This window comes from Carassius auratus, chromosome 32 (genome assembly GCF_003368295.1).
Source record: "Carassius auratus strain Wakin chromosome 32, ASM336829v1, whole genome shotgun sequence".
NCBI classification, from domain to species: Eukaryota; Metazoa; Chordata; class Actinopteri; order Cypriniformes; family Cyprinidae; genus Carassius; species Carassius auratus.
This window is the reverse complement of record NC_039274.1, coordinates 29,638,680-29,658,333: the sequence shown is the minus strand read 5'-3', so window position 1 is coordinate 29,658,333 and position 19,654 is coordinate 29,638,680. Positions and strand designations below refer to the sequence as shown.

Below are 19,654 nucleotides of genomic sequence, written 5' to 3'. Positions count from 1 at the left end.
GCTGTGGAATATTACTTTTAACCTATATAACCACAAGCACCACGTTTAAATTTAATCATTTATTTAGTAAAATATATTTAAAAAAAAAGGATATTGGAAAACCATGATATTGCCCATGCCCTTAGATAACAATTTAATTAAAATGCCAGTTGCAGATACAAACAGTGTTTTGGATTATTCATCATGTCAGGGAATGACGGGGAATATAAATAACAATGTCAAGTAGGCTAGGGATGTAGCTTTTTGAAAAGTAGCTTTTTGAGCCAAGCATGGTAGCTAAACAATAGAGGAAAAAATAAGATAGCCTAAACATCAAAATCCATATGAGTGTCAAATTTGCGGAGGAAAATCAACAGTATTATGTAATAAAGGGCATAAATCCGGCAGGCGGTGAAGGGAAATGTCGGTGTTGAGGGCGGAGGAGGCGGAGTGAGGAAGAGCTCAGACTGGATGCTTTGGAATCGCAGAGAGACGTCAGATGCAGTCTATAAAACACCTTTCTTTAGGCTACTTTAAAAAATACTCTTAACCTACAGATTAATGATAGGCGGACTATTTAGACTATCTTCCATATTCTAGCACGGCGGATTATAATTTATAATAAACATGCGTGGAACTCCATGAAAATGAACGATTCATAATGGACAGTTTATACCTGGAGTGCAGCTGACTTATGAGCTGAAGAAAGTGATTAGACTGAAAAAAAAAACGTCGAGCATTTATTTGTAAGTACAAGCTATTTTTTACTGCAATAAGCATTTTTATTCTGAAAAGAAAAATTAATGATACATGGAAAATAAGCAGTGTATTAATTCAAAATGAATGAGAGTCTAAGCACAAGGGATGGTTGGTCAAAAGCAGCTTACGATTTACCATGGAATTACTTTTTAAAAGCGTCATTTCCGCTTTGGTCTTATGCTTTAAACACTCACCTGGTTCAAAGTATAAAGCCGTCCATATCTGCCGTCATGGTTGATTTATAGCACAAGGTGAAACCAATAGTATGTACGTTTGCTTTCAAAAACTGCATTAAAGACTTTGTGTCAGTGTATATAATAATTACTCTATATTCCAGTATATACAGGCTTATATAAATTAAAATATATAGGCTTATATAGACGACGCCCCCCCAAACACACTGTATCTGTAAGTATCTGTGTAGTTTCAGATTAAGTGTAGGCCTTTTTCATATTGGTTGAAATGACTGTTCTTCATATGACCCAAGTTTTGTTTCTCTCCTTATTGAAAAATGGATTATTAATGAGGGACCATACTGCTATCTGCTGCCTGCTATGAAAAAAATGTATAACAAATAAAGTAGTTATTTGTCCTACACTCATTCTGAATATCAGGTGGGCAGGTAGCATTATACAGTACACTTAACAAATCTCTCATATAACTTTAATATCTTAATTAGTAGCTACTGTGCCATTAATTGGGAAATTAGTATGTAATGACCTGCATATTGTTTGTAGACTAACTACCTGGTCACAGGTCAAGTGCAAATGTTTGACACATTTCTAAAGTTATTTATACATGAAGGATTAAAGTCACGCCTTTTGACAAAACATGACAAACATAAGCTGTCATTTGTTTCTTTACACTGGGTTTACACTCACTGATACCTCTGTGTAAAAGTCCATTGTTTTCTGCTTTTAAGACTTTCAAGAGGTTTAAAACATATTTGATTACAATAATGCTGTAGAAACAGTTTGATGCATCAGTTCACACCCAGTTTCAGAGGAGATTGTATCAAATGTTAACAGAAGCATGGCTTTATCAAACAAGCCAGCTTGTGGAAAACCAGCCTAAAAGTTGCAACCTCATGCTCCGATTAACGACTATATAATCCTGTAGTTTTTACAAATGTAAGATCTGGTCTAGAATAGACTTCACAGCTAAACTGTAGAGCCTTGAGTTTCACACAGTGTCTTGTTTTTGTCATTCAGGGTGTGGACTTTGGGTGTGTTGTCTTGGAGAATCTTACTTTGATACTCTCATGTTACCTGCTCAGACAAGCCCCCATAGTTTTAGAGTGGTCTGTTCTGAGGCATGCTGGCTGATTATTCACTAAAAGATCATATGTCTGAGTTGGTCTTTATGCTGTCATGGTTCTGTAAACACAAGAGTGCAGAGAGTTTCTAGTTGTTGTTGTTTTTGTACACATGCTGATAGGAGTGGGAGGTTCATGGACTTGTGAAGACAACGACACAGTGCTTGACAGGCAAAAAAATATTCTGTGCTGCACATAACTTCCAAATCTTGCTTTGCATACTTGTGTATACAGTATGCAACTGTAAAACGGGATTTCCTTGCCAATACAAACAAGTTAGTATACTTCAGAGAGGTGTTTAGTGGTCATTCATAGCATGATTGCTTTATGAGTTTAATCCTGCTGAGCAGCTAAATCATTCTCTTTTAATCAAATGCCTAAAGTGGCTGGCAACATACCTCTCTCCTCATTGGCATCCATTGAAAAAAAAGTGGTTTGTTTGGTTTATAAACTCAACTGCTTCCTTAAGATTTAGTCTGTTTGTTAGCATGTACAGTAGATATTCATTTCTGCATTTTTTACCAGTAGTAAAAGTAACATGAAACTTATAAACATATAGATATATTTATGTAGTTGGTTATGTAACTATTATGTAACTATAGCTGAAAATGATCTCTTTAACAGTTAAGCTGGCAATTAAAAAAAAAAAGATATATGTCCACCACCCTTTTAAATCTAAAAAAAGGAAGTATTTTGAGTAGCATGCACTTGAAGAGGGCTTTCTAAACACAGCTCAGGTTTCTTGTTTGTTTCACTTCTCATTGGCTTGCAGCAAATTCTCAACAAGCATTCATAGCATCCCAGTGAGGACTCAAATTGTAAGGAACAGCCATGTAGTGTCTATTCAGGAATATGGGAAAAACAACGGATGTCTTAGATTGTTCAGATTTATTTTACATTATTTTCTGATCTGATTTCATTGCTCTGTTGGTCTTTCAGAGTTGCTGTTTGACAGTCTAATAATGATGGATCATGACACTCAGTGGCTGTACCAGCTCCTTGCTGGTGTGCAGCTAGAGAGATTCTACCTAAGGATGCGAGATGGACTCAATGTGACACGTTTTGAGCACCTGAACTACGTTAAAGAAGCCGATCTTGAACATATTGGCATTAGTAAACCAGGTTTGTCTTGTAAAGCAGTTTGTTATTTGAAGATCATGTTATTTTGTTTGATTTTCTTTGTGCACTTCAAGACCCTACAATGGTGAATATAACCATTAAGTGCTTTCTGTCAACAGGACAGCGACGATTATGGGAAGGCGTCAGCCATTACAAAAACAACATGCAACCACGGTCATCGATGATTAAGGTATTTCACATCTTATACACTCTCTTTTTATTCATTCACTTAGCCTACCTATGATCATCACTGTCTGTTTTTTTCTACTAGGCCTTCAATAGTCGCTCGGCAGAGGGACGTGAGCTGTTTAATGGTGTTGGGTCAGGCCAGGGGCCAGAACCAGCACGTGCACTCCCCTGTCTTATCCAGGACGGTGAACTGATTTTTGGGGACAGGCTAGGCTCAGGTTCCTTTGGGGTAGTTAGGAAAGCAGAATGGCAAACACCGACTGGACGAGTGGTGAGTGCTTTAAACCAAATATAAGTATATGTTCTTTTTTTCTATCTAGAAGCTTGAACAGATCGTAATAAATACTGCACTAACAGTCCTGTTTTCCGATTTTAAGTTGTCTGTAGCAGTGAAAACCTTGAGGGGTGGCGCATCCAGGTATGGAGAAGTGGTGACCGAATTCCTCCAGGAAGTTACGACCATGCAGTCTCTGGACCACCCCAACATTATACATCTGTATGGTGTTGTCCTTACTCACCCTCTTAAAATGGTAATTGTAACTGCACTAATAATCGATTCTTTCTATTTTTTTATGCTTATATTATAAATATAAATAACTTATTACCTTTTCATATTTATTTTATTGTTAATTGAAGGAGTATCAGTCTTGCTTATATTCAGACCAAAATATGATTGCGAGTGTGATATTGGCTTTTATAAACCAGTTCAATAGACAAGAAGTTAATATTTAGTTACTTATATTTCAGACACAATATTGCCCTTTTACTTAGTGTATTTTTGTGCACCACTCATGAAAATACTTTTTAAGCAAAGCAGAGTTAACCGCTGCACGTTCCTCAGTGAATCAGTATTTTTCTATTAGGTGACAGAGCTGGCTCCCCTTGGCTCTTTATACGACACTCTGCGTCTACGACAGGGAGAATATCCTCTTTCACGGCTCTGGCTCTTCAGCACACAGATTGCTGCAGGTATGGAGTACCTAGAGTCCAGACGCTTCATCCACAGAGACCTCGCTGCCCGGAATGTGTTCTTGGCTGCCAGAGAGCTAGTGAAGATCGGAGACTTTGGGCTGATGAGAGGCTTGGATCAGGACAGGGACCACTACATCATGACGGCACACAAGCGCATTCCCTTTGCATGGTAAGAAAGCTGGATTAAAGAACCAGAAAGAGCTATCTCAGAATTTTGAATACAATTTCATAAATCAAAGGATAAGTAGAAACGATGATCTTAATGAAGAAAGGTTGTCACTATTACCTGTTTGCTAGGTCGAGGATAGTAACTCTTTCTTGCTTCCTATAGGTGTGCTCCTGAGAGTTTGCGTGTAGGTACTTTCTCTCATGCGTCAGATGTCTGGATGTTTGGTGTCACATTATGGGAAATGTTCACGTACTGTGAGGAGCCCTGGTTTGGGCTGTCTGGCAGACAGGTATATATGTTTGATGCAATAACATTGTGAAAAATGCTGTGTTCTGTTTATGAACTATATTTGTAATCAGCACTATTTCCTTTGATGAAATGTTGTGCTTTGTATAGATTTTATATCGTGTTGAGCGGGAAGGCGAGCGTTTGGAAAGGCCTCCAGACTGTCCGCAGGAGTTATATTCTGTGATGCGTAAATGTTGGGCTTGCAGTCCTTCTGACCGGCCGACCTTCTCACAGCTCACCACCATGGTAGCAGAGGTCAGTTTTAAAGCTCTGCCTCTTAGTGATCTCATTGATATTCACATTGGAGTAATGGCTGCTGAAAACTCAGCTTTGCCCATGCAAAAATAAATTACAATTTGCATTGTCATAATTTTTCATAAAATTGCAGATTTTACTGTATTTTTGATCAAACAAAGGCAGTCTTGGTGAGCATAAGAGACTTATTGACCCCAAACTGCTGAACAGTATACTGTACCTCTTGTGCTATACAAAAAAACATATCTAAAACCAGGACAGTTTCCTCCTGTCTTGGTGCAGTGTGTTAATTGTGTACATGTACTATAATTAATGAACGATACACATCAAATGTATTTTCTCTCACAATTCTCTTTCTTTCTTTTAAATTAATTTTTCAGGCACAGCCTATGGAGGTTCGTGCAATGAAAGACTTCGCAGAGCCCAGAAAACTCTCTCTACAGGCGAATGATCTAGTGACTGTAATAGATCATGGGTAAGAAGGGTTTGAGGGCAATCACGATAAAATAATAAAAATGTTTTATTTTTCTGTCTTTTATTTCTCTCTTTATTTTTGAAATTTACTTTAGTATATACATTTTCTATATTGTCTGTTTCATACCTTATACCCTTGGCATTGTTAAAAGATGTTAACAGTTCTGCCAATAATCTCTGTTGACTCTGATAAAGGTTTTAGGTAATTTTAAACCAGTCTCCCCTCCCTTTGACTTCGTAGCATTCAATTCATAGCTCAACCTTTAATTTCAATCAACTTAGTGTTTTTTTTTCTCCATAAGCTCATGCAAACCACTCTTAGAAATTAAATGACCGATTCAGAAATCAAATTACATTATCCAGTTTTCTGTAAATATGAATTTATAGAATGAAAATAATTAGCATGTGCAATATGCAATAGCAGATTGAAGATAATAATTAACAATAGACAGAATTTTGGAGCAAAAATTAAGAACACATTGGAATTGTCAAAAAAGAAAGGTGCTGTAGATTTTCCATCTAAATTTATTTGTAAACTACAAGTAGAGATGCTAAATTAGGGCTTTGTAGTGATCACCAGGAACTATTAAAAAATAACTTCCATTGGATTTCTCTATTTTTTTATGCTCTTCTGTTGTGTTGTAGGCTGGAAATATGTGAGTGGAAGGGCCAAAACCAGAGAACTCTAAGTGTTGGCTGGTTTTCTCCTTCATTGGCTGCCCCCGCTCTCACAGCAGCAGTTCCTGCATCTGGTCCGACTCTGATCTCTTCTCCTATTAAAGGTAGTCTAAAGCACTCGGGCCATGGAGATACTGACCCAGCACGCAGCTGGGGCAACCCAGAACGAATAGAAGAGTGAGTGACATTTTAACTAAAGATATTAACTAAAGGTTTGAATTCACTTAACAGTTGGATGTCACTCTAATCTAATGTAACTGTTTATGTGACTTTTGCCATTTTTTTGTTTGTGTACCTTTCAGCTCCAGACGTTGGAGGATTCCATTAGCAAGAGAGAAGGAAGGCTCCAATCTCAAGAAAATGGCAGGTTAGAACTTAAAATATACTGTAACAAACTTCACACCTTATCATTTGAGTATTATTCAAGGCCTGAATTTACTATAAGAGAGGTTATTATCTTGTACACATACATTAAGAGTGTATGTGTTCAAAAGTTAAGAGGTCAGCAAGGATTCTTTGAAAGAAATTAGCTATTTTATACATGCATTAAATTGATCAAAAGCTACTGTAAAGACTTTTACATTGTTACAGAAGATTTCTGTTACAAATAAATGCTGTTTTTAAATGTTCTTTTCATCAAAGGATCCTGAATCCTAATAGAAATGCTCCGGTTACTAACATAACTTTGGTCCCAGTCTCCAGATAAGTGAACGAGAGTTGCGTTATATACTACATGGAAACTACTGTTTACTTGATACAAGTCAGTTTTGAGTGCCATTGTGTCAGAATCTTTTGACTGACAGCAGCAGTCATCAACTCTGGTGTGTCTTATAGCACGGCAACATATACAATGCTCGTATACGAGGCTCCGAGGTTACATTAGTAAATGGAGCATTCCCAATTGAACAGTCTCACCCATTGCGTTATACACTGTGGGGAACGTTTAAGCAAGTGCAGAAGGAAGCCGCTCTGCAAGCCAATCCCCTGATCGCCTGCAGTGAGGGCTCCTATGAGCATGAGCCAATAAAACGGTAGTGTTTAGCCATCTGAGGGCGCTGTCAGGGCCTCAGCTCTGAGGCTGAGCTGGAGACTTCGCAGGATGCTGGGAAGATGGAGCCTTCTGGCTACCTGAACCAGTTGCTTTGGCAATGACTTCTGTGCTGCGGTAAAAACTTCGCACATGGCGAGGCTGAATAACCCCATAGGCAAATTGGGAGTCATGGAAGGCGACTTTGTCTCTGCCCTTGATATCCTTTAAATCTGGCCACGGTGGCGCTCTAGCACCACCATGGCTTTGCCAGTTGCCTGTCCAATAGCCTTGGTAGTGCACAGAGTCAGGTCAGTTGCTGTGCGCACTCCTTAAGGGCTGGACTCATCCAATCCTCTGCAGAGGACCTGCTGGGCCTGGAAGGGTACACAGCACTGGCTGTTAAGCAGAGATATGCAGCGACCACAACCTCCAGACAGGGACCTTGCCTTATCACATTTTCTTTCAGCACCATCAGCAGAGGTGAGGGCAGCAAAATTAGAAGAGTGGATACGCACACAGTGGATGTGCCCCACCTTGGTAAGTTCATTGTGAACTTCCAGGAAAACCGGCACTGGTTTATGACAGGGTAGAGATGTGCAATGACCATGTCCCATTTTACTCAGTGTCATCAACAGAAGTGAGGGCGAGACACTTTTTACTTCTAGTTTGCTACCCATGCCAGCACGTGTTAATTAATTGGGGAAATAGTGCCTGGATCTTATCATAGTGAGAGCAGCCTCAGCATTGGCATGGACCAGGCGAGCAGCACACTCACTGTCCTCATCTGAAGTGTGCAGGGGCGCCCTGCATGAGCCGAATAAGCGGCATGGCATCAGGGGAGAAGGTGCAAAAGAGGAGTGTCTTCCTGCTGCTGGGTCTCTTCTACTTGCTGCTTCTTCCTGCACTGGAGGAGAACATTCTGGTGAAATGGGGCTCAGAGCCAACTTATGTAACAGTCAGCCCTACACCTTTTGGTGGGCAGAAGCACCATTTGGTCATGCAGGTATACAAACATTAAAAAATCAGGCTTCCATTTTTAGAGTAAACAAGAGTTTTCCTAAAGTGTATAACACCATGGGAGAGACTGTTCCATAGGGAATCACAATTTCCATAAACAATTTAAGTTGCACAACTGTTTTTGACACCAAATCAGCATATAAGAATGACTTCTGAAGGATCATGTGATTATCTATCTAGTCACATTCTGACTTACTCTCAATCCTCAGGCATGTCAAGGAGTCTGGAGTCTGTCCTTGGTGTTTCACAGGGAAAAGGTCAAAGTGCTGATGGGAATGCAGCTCAGAGACCTGATCCACACAGACTCATGCAGAGTAATTTATTGCAAGATCCACGCAGGTTTAGTGATGCTATTGTTGTCCCACCTTCACGGCCACCACGTCCCAATTTCAAATGCATCAGCCCACCAAACACTGGCTTCCAATTCGTCAAACCTCAGACGACGATCCATGATCGGAGACCAGTAAACCCAGCGGGCTGGGCCCCTCAAACTCATTCACAGCTACAGATCCAGTTCAAACAACAACAGCAGTATTTAGGGAATAGTAACCTTGCCAGGATGACACATCTTGCCAAATCAAGCCCTCAGTTAGATGATGGCCCTGAGAAAGAGAAGGAGCAAGATAAAGAAAGAGAGCGGGAGAAGGCAAAGGAGAGGTATCCACCACAAATTGGCAAGGAAGCAGTCATGGCGCAAGTAAGTAGATTTCTTTACATTCAACAACTTTGCTTTGTCTATATATATATATATATATATATATATATATATATATATATATATATATATATATATATATATATATATATATATATATATATATATAATACTTTTATTCAGCAAGCATGTAACAATACACTTAACATGATTCTGATCTCAATATATTTTAACACTAACTATAATTGAATACAAAAAATATATTACTTCTAAGACATGATAAACAGTTAACAAGATTTAATTTAAATTAAAATACTATTATTAAATGTTGGTGTTACATAAAGAATAGCTAAATTAATTGTATTCCCTAAGCAACACAAATATTATTTTTTTTATTTTGTTAAATAGCTACATAAGGCTGCACTCTGTACCTGAATACATAAATGTAAAAAGTTTTAAATATTGTATATTATTAAATAACGTGTTTGTTATTTATATCACTATCCATGATACTTATTGTTACATTTTTGTATTGGTATATTGGCAATATATTGTTACACCTCTTGAAAATGTATTAAAATAAATGTTCTTTGTAACTTTTTGTTTATCAAAGAAAAAATATATCACAGTTTCCACAAAAATATTAAGCAGCACAACTGATTTCAAAATTGATAATAATTAATTTTTTTGCTGAAGTTTTGGATAACCTTTTTGTAAATAATATAATTCCTCAATGCTGTTGCTAATATGTTAAATGCTGATTGGTCGCTAGGTTCAAGAGGCAGTACATGGAGTGACCATTGAGCAGGTCAAGAAAGCTCTGTATCGCAATGACTGGAATCCTGTGAGGGCAGAGCAGCAACTTAAGGTAATAGAGAATTAGCCCTTGTGCTTTCAAAGTAAAACATTTGACTTTATTCATTGCATTACTTGTACTTATTCTTTCATGTTTGACTTACATCATCAGATAGACCAGCTGTATTACATGACTCAGTGCTCTCGTGAGGAATGTCAAAAAATCCTCACCAGCTACAACTGGGACCTACAGCTGGCGGGACGTTACATCATCCGACAAGACAGAGATAGGACTGCATTTGATAGACGGGGAGAAAGAGTTTAATGCAAGACAATGTTAAAACTGAATAATTATTGATGAGTTCATGTTTTTCAGTGATATCACTGAATTGTCAAGAGGTCAAAATAATCCAAGGCACACAAAAACTCTGTTTTCTCATTCGGAACAAGTTTCTATCCATCTCCAATGTGAAACTATTTTTAATGACTATGTATAATGTGCTTGATTATTAAATTGGTGATATCAGTTATTTCACATCTGTTTGGAAAGACAGCATCATCATTCATATTAAATGCAGAATGTCATTTCAGTTGCCATTGTGACTGTTTATTGTTACTTTACTATTGTTTGTATATAAATTAGGTTTGTAAAATTTGAAATGTATTAAATTCAGTGAAACTGTGTAAATGTATATGATGAAATTTTATATATATATATATATATATATATATATATATATATATATACATAGTGCACACATATTATGTAAACAAATGTGATTAATCAATTTGACAGCACTAAAATACATATGAAGTATTAGAAATATTTGTATTTGTTCAATAAAGTAACATGCATTTTTGTTTGTTTGTTTGTTTTCATATTCTCATACACTGGAATTTAAAACATAACAAATTATGGAAAATAGCATGCTAAGGATTTTCCATCTCAGTTTGTAGTTGTAATGAAAAATGTCCATATTGACTCCAGGTATCAAAGTTAAGGTACAAATGGATATATTTATGACAAGGACAAAGTGAGGCACATATAAAATGTTTACATATCATTGAGAGGAAAACGTCTACGTAAGTTTTGAAGATCAAGCTGTCATTCAGTTATTAAGTTAAACATGTGCTTGTAACACAACTTGACATTAAAAAAGGGTTCAAATTGTAGAATATTGATTAAAAAAAGAATGTCCTCTGAAGTTACAACAACTAATGGGAACTGAAAAGAACCTAAAAGAGTTGCTGTACCCAAAACAACCACAATGTGTCACAGTAACACAAATGTTTGAGAGAAGGCTTTCAAAGAGTTACAATGTAAGGAGCTACATAATTCTATTAGCAATATTTCTGCTGTATAGTGGGACAACAACTCAAGGAAACATTGCTGTTTTCAAAACTCAACCTGAGGCATTTGAGCTACAAGATGTCTGGCCCAGTGCTTGATTTCTCTGGGTGTTGTAGCCTATGCTACACTTTCAGGAAAAAGGTTAAAAAGCTGTCACTGTGCATACATTAGTACCCTTTCAAAAGGTATACGTTTGTACCTTCACTTATGAAAACGAAGTTTATTCAAGTTTGCTATTAGTATACTTCCTTTAAACTAAAAATAGGAAAGTTGGCTTTTAGTTGACTTTTTATGTACTTCTCAGAAATGGGCTTTATGTAGGCTACTCCTCATAAATACACTTAAAATGACATTTAGGTATAGTTGACTTAAACATTCTAAATATATTTGAGCTAAATTCCTAGAATCTGTGATTTCATTGTTATACGGTAGAGGGCGCTAGTACACATCTTCTGCACAGAACTTTAAAAAAAAACACAAGTAAAGAAGACAAAAGAAACACCAGATACTAACACATGTAACACATTGTCTGACATGGAACAAGCCCCAAAACTGTAACATTATGGAATAAAATGTCAACCGATGAAGAGTTAATATTTACAGTCAAGGTTTGGGGTGTTGATCGACATTTTGATTATCATTCTGAATCCAATTCATAGTCTTTTTACAGCTTTTTGTTTAAAATGTTATTTCTTATTTTTTTTAATAAAACTTACCCACATTAAAGTGTTTAAAAAAATTATGCATGAAGCTAAAATAAAATGTTTTTGTTTACAAGCAGATACCCTGTTCTTTCTTTGGATGTTTTGTATGCTCAGTTATTTATATAACAAAATATATACAATTTCAAACCTAAATAGGGACGTAGTATACTTAAGGTATGATGTAAAGTTCACTTAACGAAAACATTTATTCTTGTATTTACACGAGTATACTTGTAGTATAAAACTAATAGTTTACTGAAACTATACTTCAAAGTGTAAAGTATTTAATTAGTAAACTATCAGTATACTTATAATTTCACTTTAATACAATTGAAGTACAAACTATAAACATAGAGGTAAACTAGTTGTGTACTCAAAGTATACAAAGTATACTAGAAAGTGGGCCAATTTAGTCCCAAGGAGTATTGAAACAGTACACTTACAAGTATACTACTAGAACACTGATATCTTAATACTTGCTACATAAAGTATACTTAAAAATATACTTGAACTTTACTTAAGTATAGTTAGTAAAATAAACTTGAAGTATACTTCTTTTTTGTAAGGATTATTAACCCCTGAAGAGTGCATTTTAGTACATTAGAGGTACATGTACCTATATTTAGTGAGGCTATATTTTGAGTGAGGCATTTAATTCCAAACATGCCATACTAACAACATACTAACATAAAAACATGCCATTGACATAAATGCATGTTAAATTCTTTGAACCTGACCTTAATTACAGGACACCTGGCTGAGACTTCAAGTACAAAAAAAAAAAAAAAAAAAAACAGAGCAGAGGAGCCTGGGAGTCTGTTGTGATTGGTCCACTGCACACAGCGCGTGTCAGAATCAGAATGCCCATCAACATTACTGGATAATGGCTTATCAATTATACATCCTATTATAATAATGATAGTGTTCCACTGTGTTCTAGAAATAAAGAATCAGAGGGGGAAAAGTTGTTTTACATTTATATTAGTGAACCAGGTCCACAGCTTGAAAGTAAATACTCAAACAACAATATGCCAGGGTTCTCCAACTTTGGTCCTGGAGTTTAGCTGGCTATAAACACCTGCCATTCATTCACTATCGCAAAAAAAGTTAGAGATCAGAGAGTGAACAGTTACATTTTTTTAGTGGTGCTTAAAAAAAGTTTGTAAACCCTACACAATTCTCTACATTTCTAAATAAATGTGACCCAGAAGATCATCAGCTTTTCACAAGTCCTGAAAGTTGACAAAAATAATCTGATCAAACAAATTTGACAAAAATATACACTACAGTATGTCATTTATTTATTAAAAAAATTATCCAGTGTTACATATCTGTAAGTGGCAAAAGTATGTGATTCTTTGCTTTCAGTATCTGGTCTGACCCCCCTTTTGCAGCAAAAAATGTAGCTAAACATTTCTTGTAACTGCTGATCAGTCCTGAACAACGACTTTTACCCATTCCATACAGAATCACTGAACTCTGTGGTGGGTTTCCTCTTATGAACTGCTTGCTTCATGTCCTTTCACAACTTTTCCTTTGGATTAAGGTCCAGACTTTGACTTGACCATTCCTAAAAGTGACTTTGTTCTTTTAACTATTCTTTGGTTGAACGTCTTGTTTGCTTGGGGTGGTTGTCTTGTTGCATGACCCACTTTCTCTTGAGATTCATGATTTTGCTGGTATAATTCAGAATTCATTGTTCCATCAATGATGGCAAACTGTCCTTGACCAGATGCAGCAAAAAAGGCCAGAACTATGAGACTAGCTCCACCATGTTTCACAGATGGGAAAGGTTCTTCTGCTGGAATGCAGTGTTTTTTCTTTCTCCAAACATAACGCTGCTCATTTAAACCCTTTTTTGGCTTTTGCCATTTACATGTAATATTGTATCATTTTCCAGAATAAATAAATAAGGAAGTATATATTTTGTCTCATTTGTTTGATTGGATTCTGAAAATGCAAAAAGAAAGACACAAAGCCTAATAAAGAAAGCAAAAGTAAATGCTACAGATGTGTTGCATTCTCTTCACTCATTTCACAACATAAACAGGCTGGACAAGAAGTCTTGCTGATTTATGTTCTGTAACCCTCCCCTGTCTGATATGATTCTACTGGGTCCTGACTTCATGGTTTAATGTGCATTTAACCTTTAATTTTGGTGGGCATAATAGTCTAAATCATTTTGGATCCACTTTATAATGTGTCCTAATTTACTACTTACATTTAAATTATTAATTGGAGACAATGCATGTATTGTGTATGTACATGTTTTTACATTGTACTTATATTTGAAAATACTGTACATTTACAATTCAATTCTGTAGTTACATCAATATTTACACCGTTGACCCTAACTCTACTCCTTAAACCTAACCATGACACCAAACCTGCCCCTAACCTTAATCCTATCCCACCTCAATAGATCAATAATATGAAGTAGGCTACATGTAGCATTTAAAGACACCTAATATAAAATGGGACCACTGTTGGGTGTAACGCATACTAAGTAAGAGTTACTGTAATTAAATTACTTATCCACTGAAAAAGTAAAGTAAAAGATTACTGCTCATTTTTAGGTAATTGAATTACAGTTACTTATAATGTACTTGCGTTACATACAGTAAATAATTTCAACAGTTCTTAAATCAATATTGAATCTGAAATCTAAATTTACCATCTAAAGATAAAACTGAACGCAGCGTCTTTAACCCTCTGTGCACACGCCAGCGCTTTCACTTTCAGTTTTTCCACACTCACAGAGAAACCTCAAATACTCAGATAAGACTAAAAATCAATCGAATCTCAAAAGGGACAACTTGTATTTGTGAACAGTGACAATAACAACAAAACATTGTGCTTTTGCAAAATAAAAATAAAAAACTGCCGCCTAGGTCTCATGAGCAACTTTCTACATGTCACAAACTGAGCGAAATTTGACACAGAGAAATGAGAAATATGTCTATAGAATGCCTGTGTCTACTTTTTAATGAATTCAAATCAAAAACGAATATTCTCTGATTATGTAATCCTTAAGAAACTAAAGCGAGGTCATAGGCGGAGGGTGAACCAACTCTAAATGTATTAAACATCATAAACCGTCTCTTTAGGCAACAGCCAGACATGGGTGTTATGTAGGCTAATAAAATATGTTTAATGGGACTAAATTTGTTTTGACATTTATTTATTAAAAAAAATATCCAGTGTGAAATATCTGTAAGTGGCAAAAGTATGTGAATCTTTGTTTTCAGTATCTGGTCTGACCGCCTTTTGCAGCAGTAAATGCAGCTAAACATTTCTTGTAACTGCTTTTAGTTAGTTTTAGCCCATTCCATACAGAATCACTGAACTCTGTGGTGGGTTTCCTCTTATGAACTGCTTGTTTCATGTCCTTTCACAACATCTCCTTTTGATTAAGGTCCAGACTTTGACTTGACCATTCCTAAAAGTGAACTTTGTTCTTCTTTAACTATTCTTTGGTTGTCTTGTTGCATGACCCACTCTCTCTTGAGATTCAGTTGTGGGACAGATGTCCTGACATTTTCCTTTTGCTGGTATAATTCAGAATTCATTGTTCCATCAATGATGGCAAACCGTCCTTATGTGATTACAATTTAGAAAACATTAGAAATGTTTAATTAGGCTCTATAACATTTCCTTTCCACAGTTATTCAAACAGCGAATAAATTATTGCTAACATTATATAGCTAAATGAACAGACATTATCACTAACTTCAGAGGCATCGTGTCCATTCAAAGTGTCCGAGCCAAGTGGATTTTAAATGCAGCTTCCAAAACACAAAAATAGCCGAATAATATTTTTGATATTTGATTAATCACACCAGTGTGATTAGATAATTCAGTGACCAACATATTTAAAAAGAGATACCTCAGCTGACTGCTTCAAAACTTTGAAGTTTTATTCTTAGCAAGTTATGGTAAAAGACAGTCTTTGGCTTTTTTGTTGTGAAAGTCCCATTTGTAAAAGTTAATGAACTGGTCTCATATTGTTAAAAAAAAAAATCATATATTTGTTTAAATATAAGACCACCTTTTGCACACGTAATATGTAATCAAAATAATATTAGCAATTTATTTATGGCATTCCAGAAAATACATTCCAATAGTAAAAAAAAGAAACGAACAAACAGAAAACATGGGTATTTAATTGGCTGCATATTACCTCATTAACCTCCTGATTAACCTTTACAGACTCATGGAATTTGTTTTTGTGTTTTTGCACTAAACATTATATGAGCTAATTTAAAAAAAAAAATACAAATAAAATACAAATAATAATAATAATAATAATAATAATAAATTGAAAGGACAGTGTGTGAATCATACATTTAGAGCAATGCTTGTTTGCAAACGGACAAGAACATAATTCTTTTTAAGTTATACATGTGTAAGATTAATTTATATTATATATATGTGTATATATAACATATATGTATATATAACATATTGTGTTGCATCTTTCCTCTTATAATCCTGTATCTCCTTCCACTAATGCAATAAATCACCTAGGTACATACAGTATTTTTGTATTCTTAAAAAAAACGACATTATTTCCTATGACAAAAATTACCCCCCCCCCCCCAAAAAAAAATGCCAAGCACCACAAAAACTGAGCCTTTCAGTTAGAGAGCCAGGGACAGGGTGGAAAATGTTGGGATATTATTAAATTCAGACCCATTATAAAAAAAATACTTTTTTAAAAAAGGAAGGGATTTTAAAACCCCTTTAATAATTTTAGAAATAAATTTCCACCTTTTTCAAAGAACATGATGTCCTATGAGGAGAAAAGGAAAGAGAATGAAGAGAGATTAGTTCAAACAATCACTACTATAATACTATACATTCTAACACAACTGCATACTGTTGATATTTTATTAATTTATGTTATATGCCAAGTCTAATTCACCCCCCCAAAAAAAACTTAATAACATCAGCTCTTAATAAACTTCCAATATTTACAGTTAGACCACAATGTCCTGTAAATCACAAAAGTAATTTGCTTAATACTCACAATAAGGAAGCAAGCACCTAAAAATACAGCCTTCATTCTAACATCCATGTCCATAGGGAACTGGATACAATAGTTGGTGGAATCACTGATGCACTTCTTAATGAAACCACTCCGTTGTTTTGTGATTCGACCAATGGACTGTCCACTATTCAAGCCTTTTACCTAAAGACAGACTTCCTTAGTGGTGCTGAAGACGTATAATACTAACATCAAATGCAAAACACATTAACATGTCAGTAACAAGTCAAAAAAATATATTTCATTATTGCTCTCATGTTGCCTGGAATAAATGTTACCTCGAAATTGATGTCACCACAGCATTTGAACGGAAGGAAGGGTCCCCGGATCTTCAGTAGTACGTCATTGTTGGGCCCCAGGATGGAAAATGTAGGATAACAGCAGGACCACTCCTGTTTCACGTAGCCTATGGTTATCCCAGGGGGAGACTGTACTTCAATCTGAAGATGGAAAATTCACATCAATGGATAAATTGTGTAATGTGTGCAATCAGACAAAGTTATATTATGGAATTTGTAATAGTGAATCGAATAACTCATAGTGTTAGACACATGCCCAAGAAGTGTGTAAATACAAAGCTAAAAATAGAGTGCTGTCAATCTTATGCTAAATCAGTTTAACCCCTGTACCACTGTCCAATAAAAAAAGAATAAAATCAAATCCCTGCACAGCTGCGTGCAAGTATGTCCTTAAAAATTCATATCATATTCCCATTCATACCAAGATTAGTTTCAAATTAGCCCTTCAAATAGCTATCCTCAACCTTTAATTGCACAATTAGGCTTTGTGTGGGTCTACAAAGGTTTTTTTTAAGCTTTATCAAGTTAGGTGAAAGCTGATCCATAGCAATCTTTAATTAGCAATTATGTAAACTGTCAACTAAATAAATTGACTGATTCCAATGATATTTCATTCTAGGTCAAAAAATTATTTGCCAGTTTCTTTGTCCCGATGCCTAGTATGTTGGAGCTCCTTTTAAAATTGGCATTAAAACGTTTTATTTAGATGCTACATTAACCTTGATAAGACTGATAAAGTCTGTTCTACCTCTTGCGTGCAGCAGCGCATTGGTCTTTCCAGATGAATGACCTCTTGGTCCATGTGGTCTGTAATTTTCATTATAAACCCGCGTGCTGGACCAAAGAAATTACGCACGAAGCAGTTACTCTTTTCTTTGGCGAGGTAGATCTGTTGTCCGATGCTGTTCTTGATCTCATACTTGTTGTTAGTCTCAAAGCCAGTAATCACTGTAGACAAGTATGATCACAGTTTGTCAGATTAAAATATCTCTTATGTTTAAACAGGGTGAAAGTATGTTATCTTTTAGAAATCAAAGTGTTAACAGATATGTTTTCAAACATTGATATTGCTCTGACACACTTAATAAAAGAACTAATAGAAGACGACTCACTCTCAATACACTCCATTTTTTGGTGAACGAGTATCTGGTCAATCTGAAATGCACAAAAAAATTATAATAATGATTACCAGGTAGTAACCAGAAATTACACTTCCAGAAAGATCTACTGTTAGGAAGAAAAAGGGAAGCCCCACCTGAGCGAGGTATTCGAGACCGGGGGGTGCTCCATAAAGTAGAAGTAGTGGAGGAACTGCAGGTGCTAGAGACGTTTGTGAGGAGGATCATTAGACTTGCATCGTCTTTAAAGCATTGATGTTCATTAAGTACACACACACAAACACACTATTCAACTGTGCATAGGAAAATATTAACTTTATAGTTTATTTTGGGAAGTACAGATTTTTTTACTTCAGTTGAGTTGTTTAACTTAATTTAATTTGATGTTGTTAAAGCTTAACTTCCTTCCAACTTCAAAGTAACATTTCTTATATCTTAATATTAAATAACACTCAGATATACATTTATTCTAGGTTTACCTGCATATGGCTGAACCTGGTCAGGTGCAGGATTACTCGGACCGGACTGATTCAAGACTGGCTGGACTGGAGAACCCACTGACTGAAGTTCCATGGTTCCACCTTCTGATTGAGGCATGAGATTTGGAAGGTTGTTTTGGACGGGATGACCTAGTTTAAGACAATAATCACCATTTTTGTTTTTATTGATTGGTGTCCTCATTTGTATTGATGTACTCCTTCCTATGTCACTGGATCGACTGACAACAAAGCACACTTGAGAATTGTTAAATTGTATTGTACATGGAAAGAAAAGCCTTTAGTTGAACATTTTAATATCTAAATATGTCATTCATATGTCATTTATTCTTTCTCCCTGCATATGACTGACCCTGGTGAGGTGCTGGGTTACCTGGACTAGATGGATTCACGACCGTCTGAACTGGAGGTGGATGATTGCCCTGTGGGTGCCCTGCAAGTGGAGGAACCTGTGTCACATAACCTCCCACGGGATAAGGGTGCTTTCCTGGCTGAGGCATTGGATTTGGAGATGGATTCATGACTGTCTGAACTGGAAGTGTTTGATTCTGTGGCTGGAGGCCTGCAGCTGGAGGAACCTGTCCAGGTCCTGCTGTCTGAGGTATGGCATTTGGAGGGTAGATTTGGACAGGATGGCCTAGTTTAATACAATAATCAAAAAAGTTTGAAAACCATGAACTTTTTTAGTTTTAATAATCTAGTTAATTTCCTTATGAGATCACAATAATATATATATATATATACACTCACCTAAAGAATAATTAGGAACACCATACTAATACTGTGTTTGACCCCCTTTCACCTTCAGAACTGCCTTAATTCTTCGTGGCATTGATTCAACAAGGTGCTGAAAGCATTCTTTAGAAATGTTGGCCCATATTGATAGGATAGCATCTTGCTGGTGATGGAGATTTGTGGGATGCACATCTAGGGCACGAAGCTTC

General features: G+C 36.1%; 2 protein-coding genes across 2 annotated transcripts; one reads left to right on the top strand and one right to left on the bottom strand.

The window, feature by feature from the left end:
- Positions 1–396: 396 nt before the first annotated feature.
- On the top strand, positions 397–10,388 carry LOC113052032 (activated CDC42 kinase 1-like). Its single transcript, XM_026216293.1, has 14 exons — positions 397–725; positions 2,993–3,175; positions 3,292–3,362; positions 3,444–3,632; positions 3,739–3,891; positions 4,225–4,502; positions 4,665–4,791; positions 4,899–5,045; positions 5,426–5,520; positions 6,165–6,374; positions 6,500–6,564; positions 8,454–8,941; positions 9,672–9,767; positions 9,867–10,388. The coding sequence occupies exons 2-14, from the start codon at positions 3,016–3,018 to the stop codon at positions 10,017–10,019; spliced, it is 2,232 nt and encodes a 743-aa protein (XP_026072078.1). The 5' UTR covers positions 397–725; positions 2,993–3,015; the 3' UTR covers positions 10,020–10,388.
- A 7,416-nt stretch (positions 10,389–17,804) lies between these two features.
- Positions 17,805–19,344, bottom strand: LOC113052434 (phospholipid scramblase 1-like). Its single transcript, XM_026216875.1, has 5 exons — positions 19,084–19,344; positions 18,693–18,842; positions 18,351–18,415; positions 18,208–18,250; positions 17,805–18,043 (listed from the first exon to the last, which is right to left on the bottom strand). Exons 1-5 carry the CDS (start codon positions 19,229–19,231, stop codon positions 17,805–17,807), a joined length of 645 nt encoding a protein of 214 aa, XP_026072660.1. The 5' UTR covers positions 19,232–19,344.
- Positions 19,345–19,654: the final 310 nt, after the last annotated feature.

Coding starts and splice junctions, on each gene's coding strand:
- LOC113052032 (XM_026216293.1), top strand. CDS start 3,016: ATGATGGATCATGACACTCAGTGGCTGTACCAGCTCCTTGCTGGTGTG. Junction 3,363..3,443: donor CACGGTCATCGATGATTAAG/GTATTTCACATC, acceptor TTTTTCTACTAG/GCCTTCAATAGTCGCTCGGC. Junction 3,633..3,738: donor AAACACCGACTGGACGAGTG/GTGAGTGCTTTA, acceptor TCCGATTTTAAG/TTGTCTGTAGCAGTGAAAAC.
- LOC113052434 (XM_026216875.1), bottom strand. CDS start 19,231: ATGAATCCATCTCCAAATCCAATGCCTCAGCCAGGAAAGCACCCTTAT. Junction 18,843..19,083: donor CGTGAATCCATCTAGTCCAG/GTAACCCAGCAC, acceptor GTCTTAAACTAG/GTCATCCCGTCCAAAACAAC. Junction 18,044..18,207: donor AAAAATGGAGTGTATTGAGA/GTGAGTCGTCTT, acceptor ACTTGTCTACAG/TGATTACTGGCTTTGAGACT.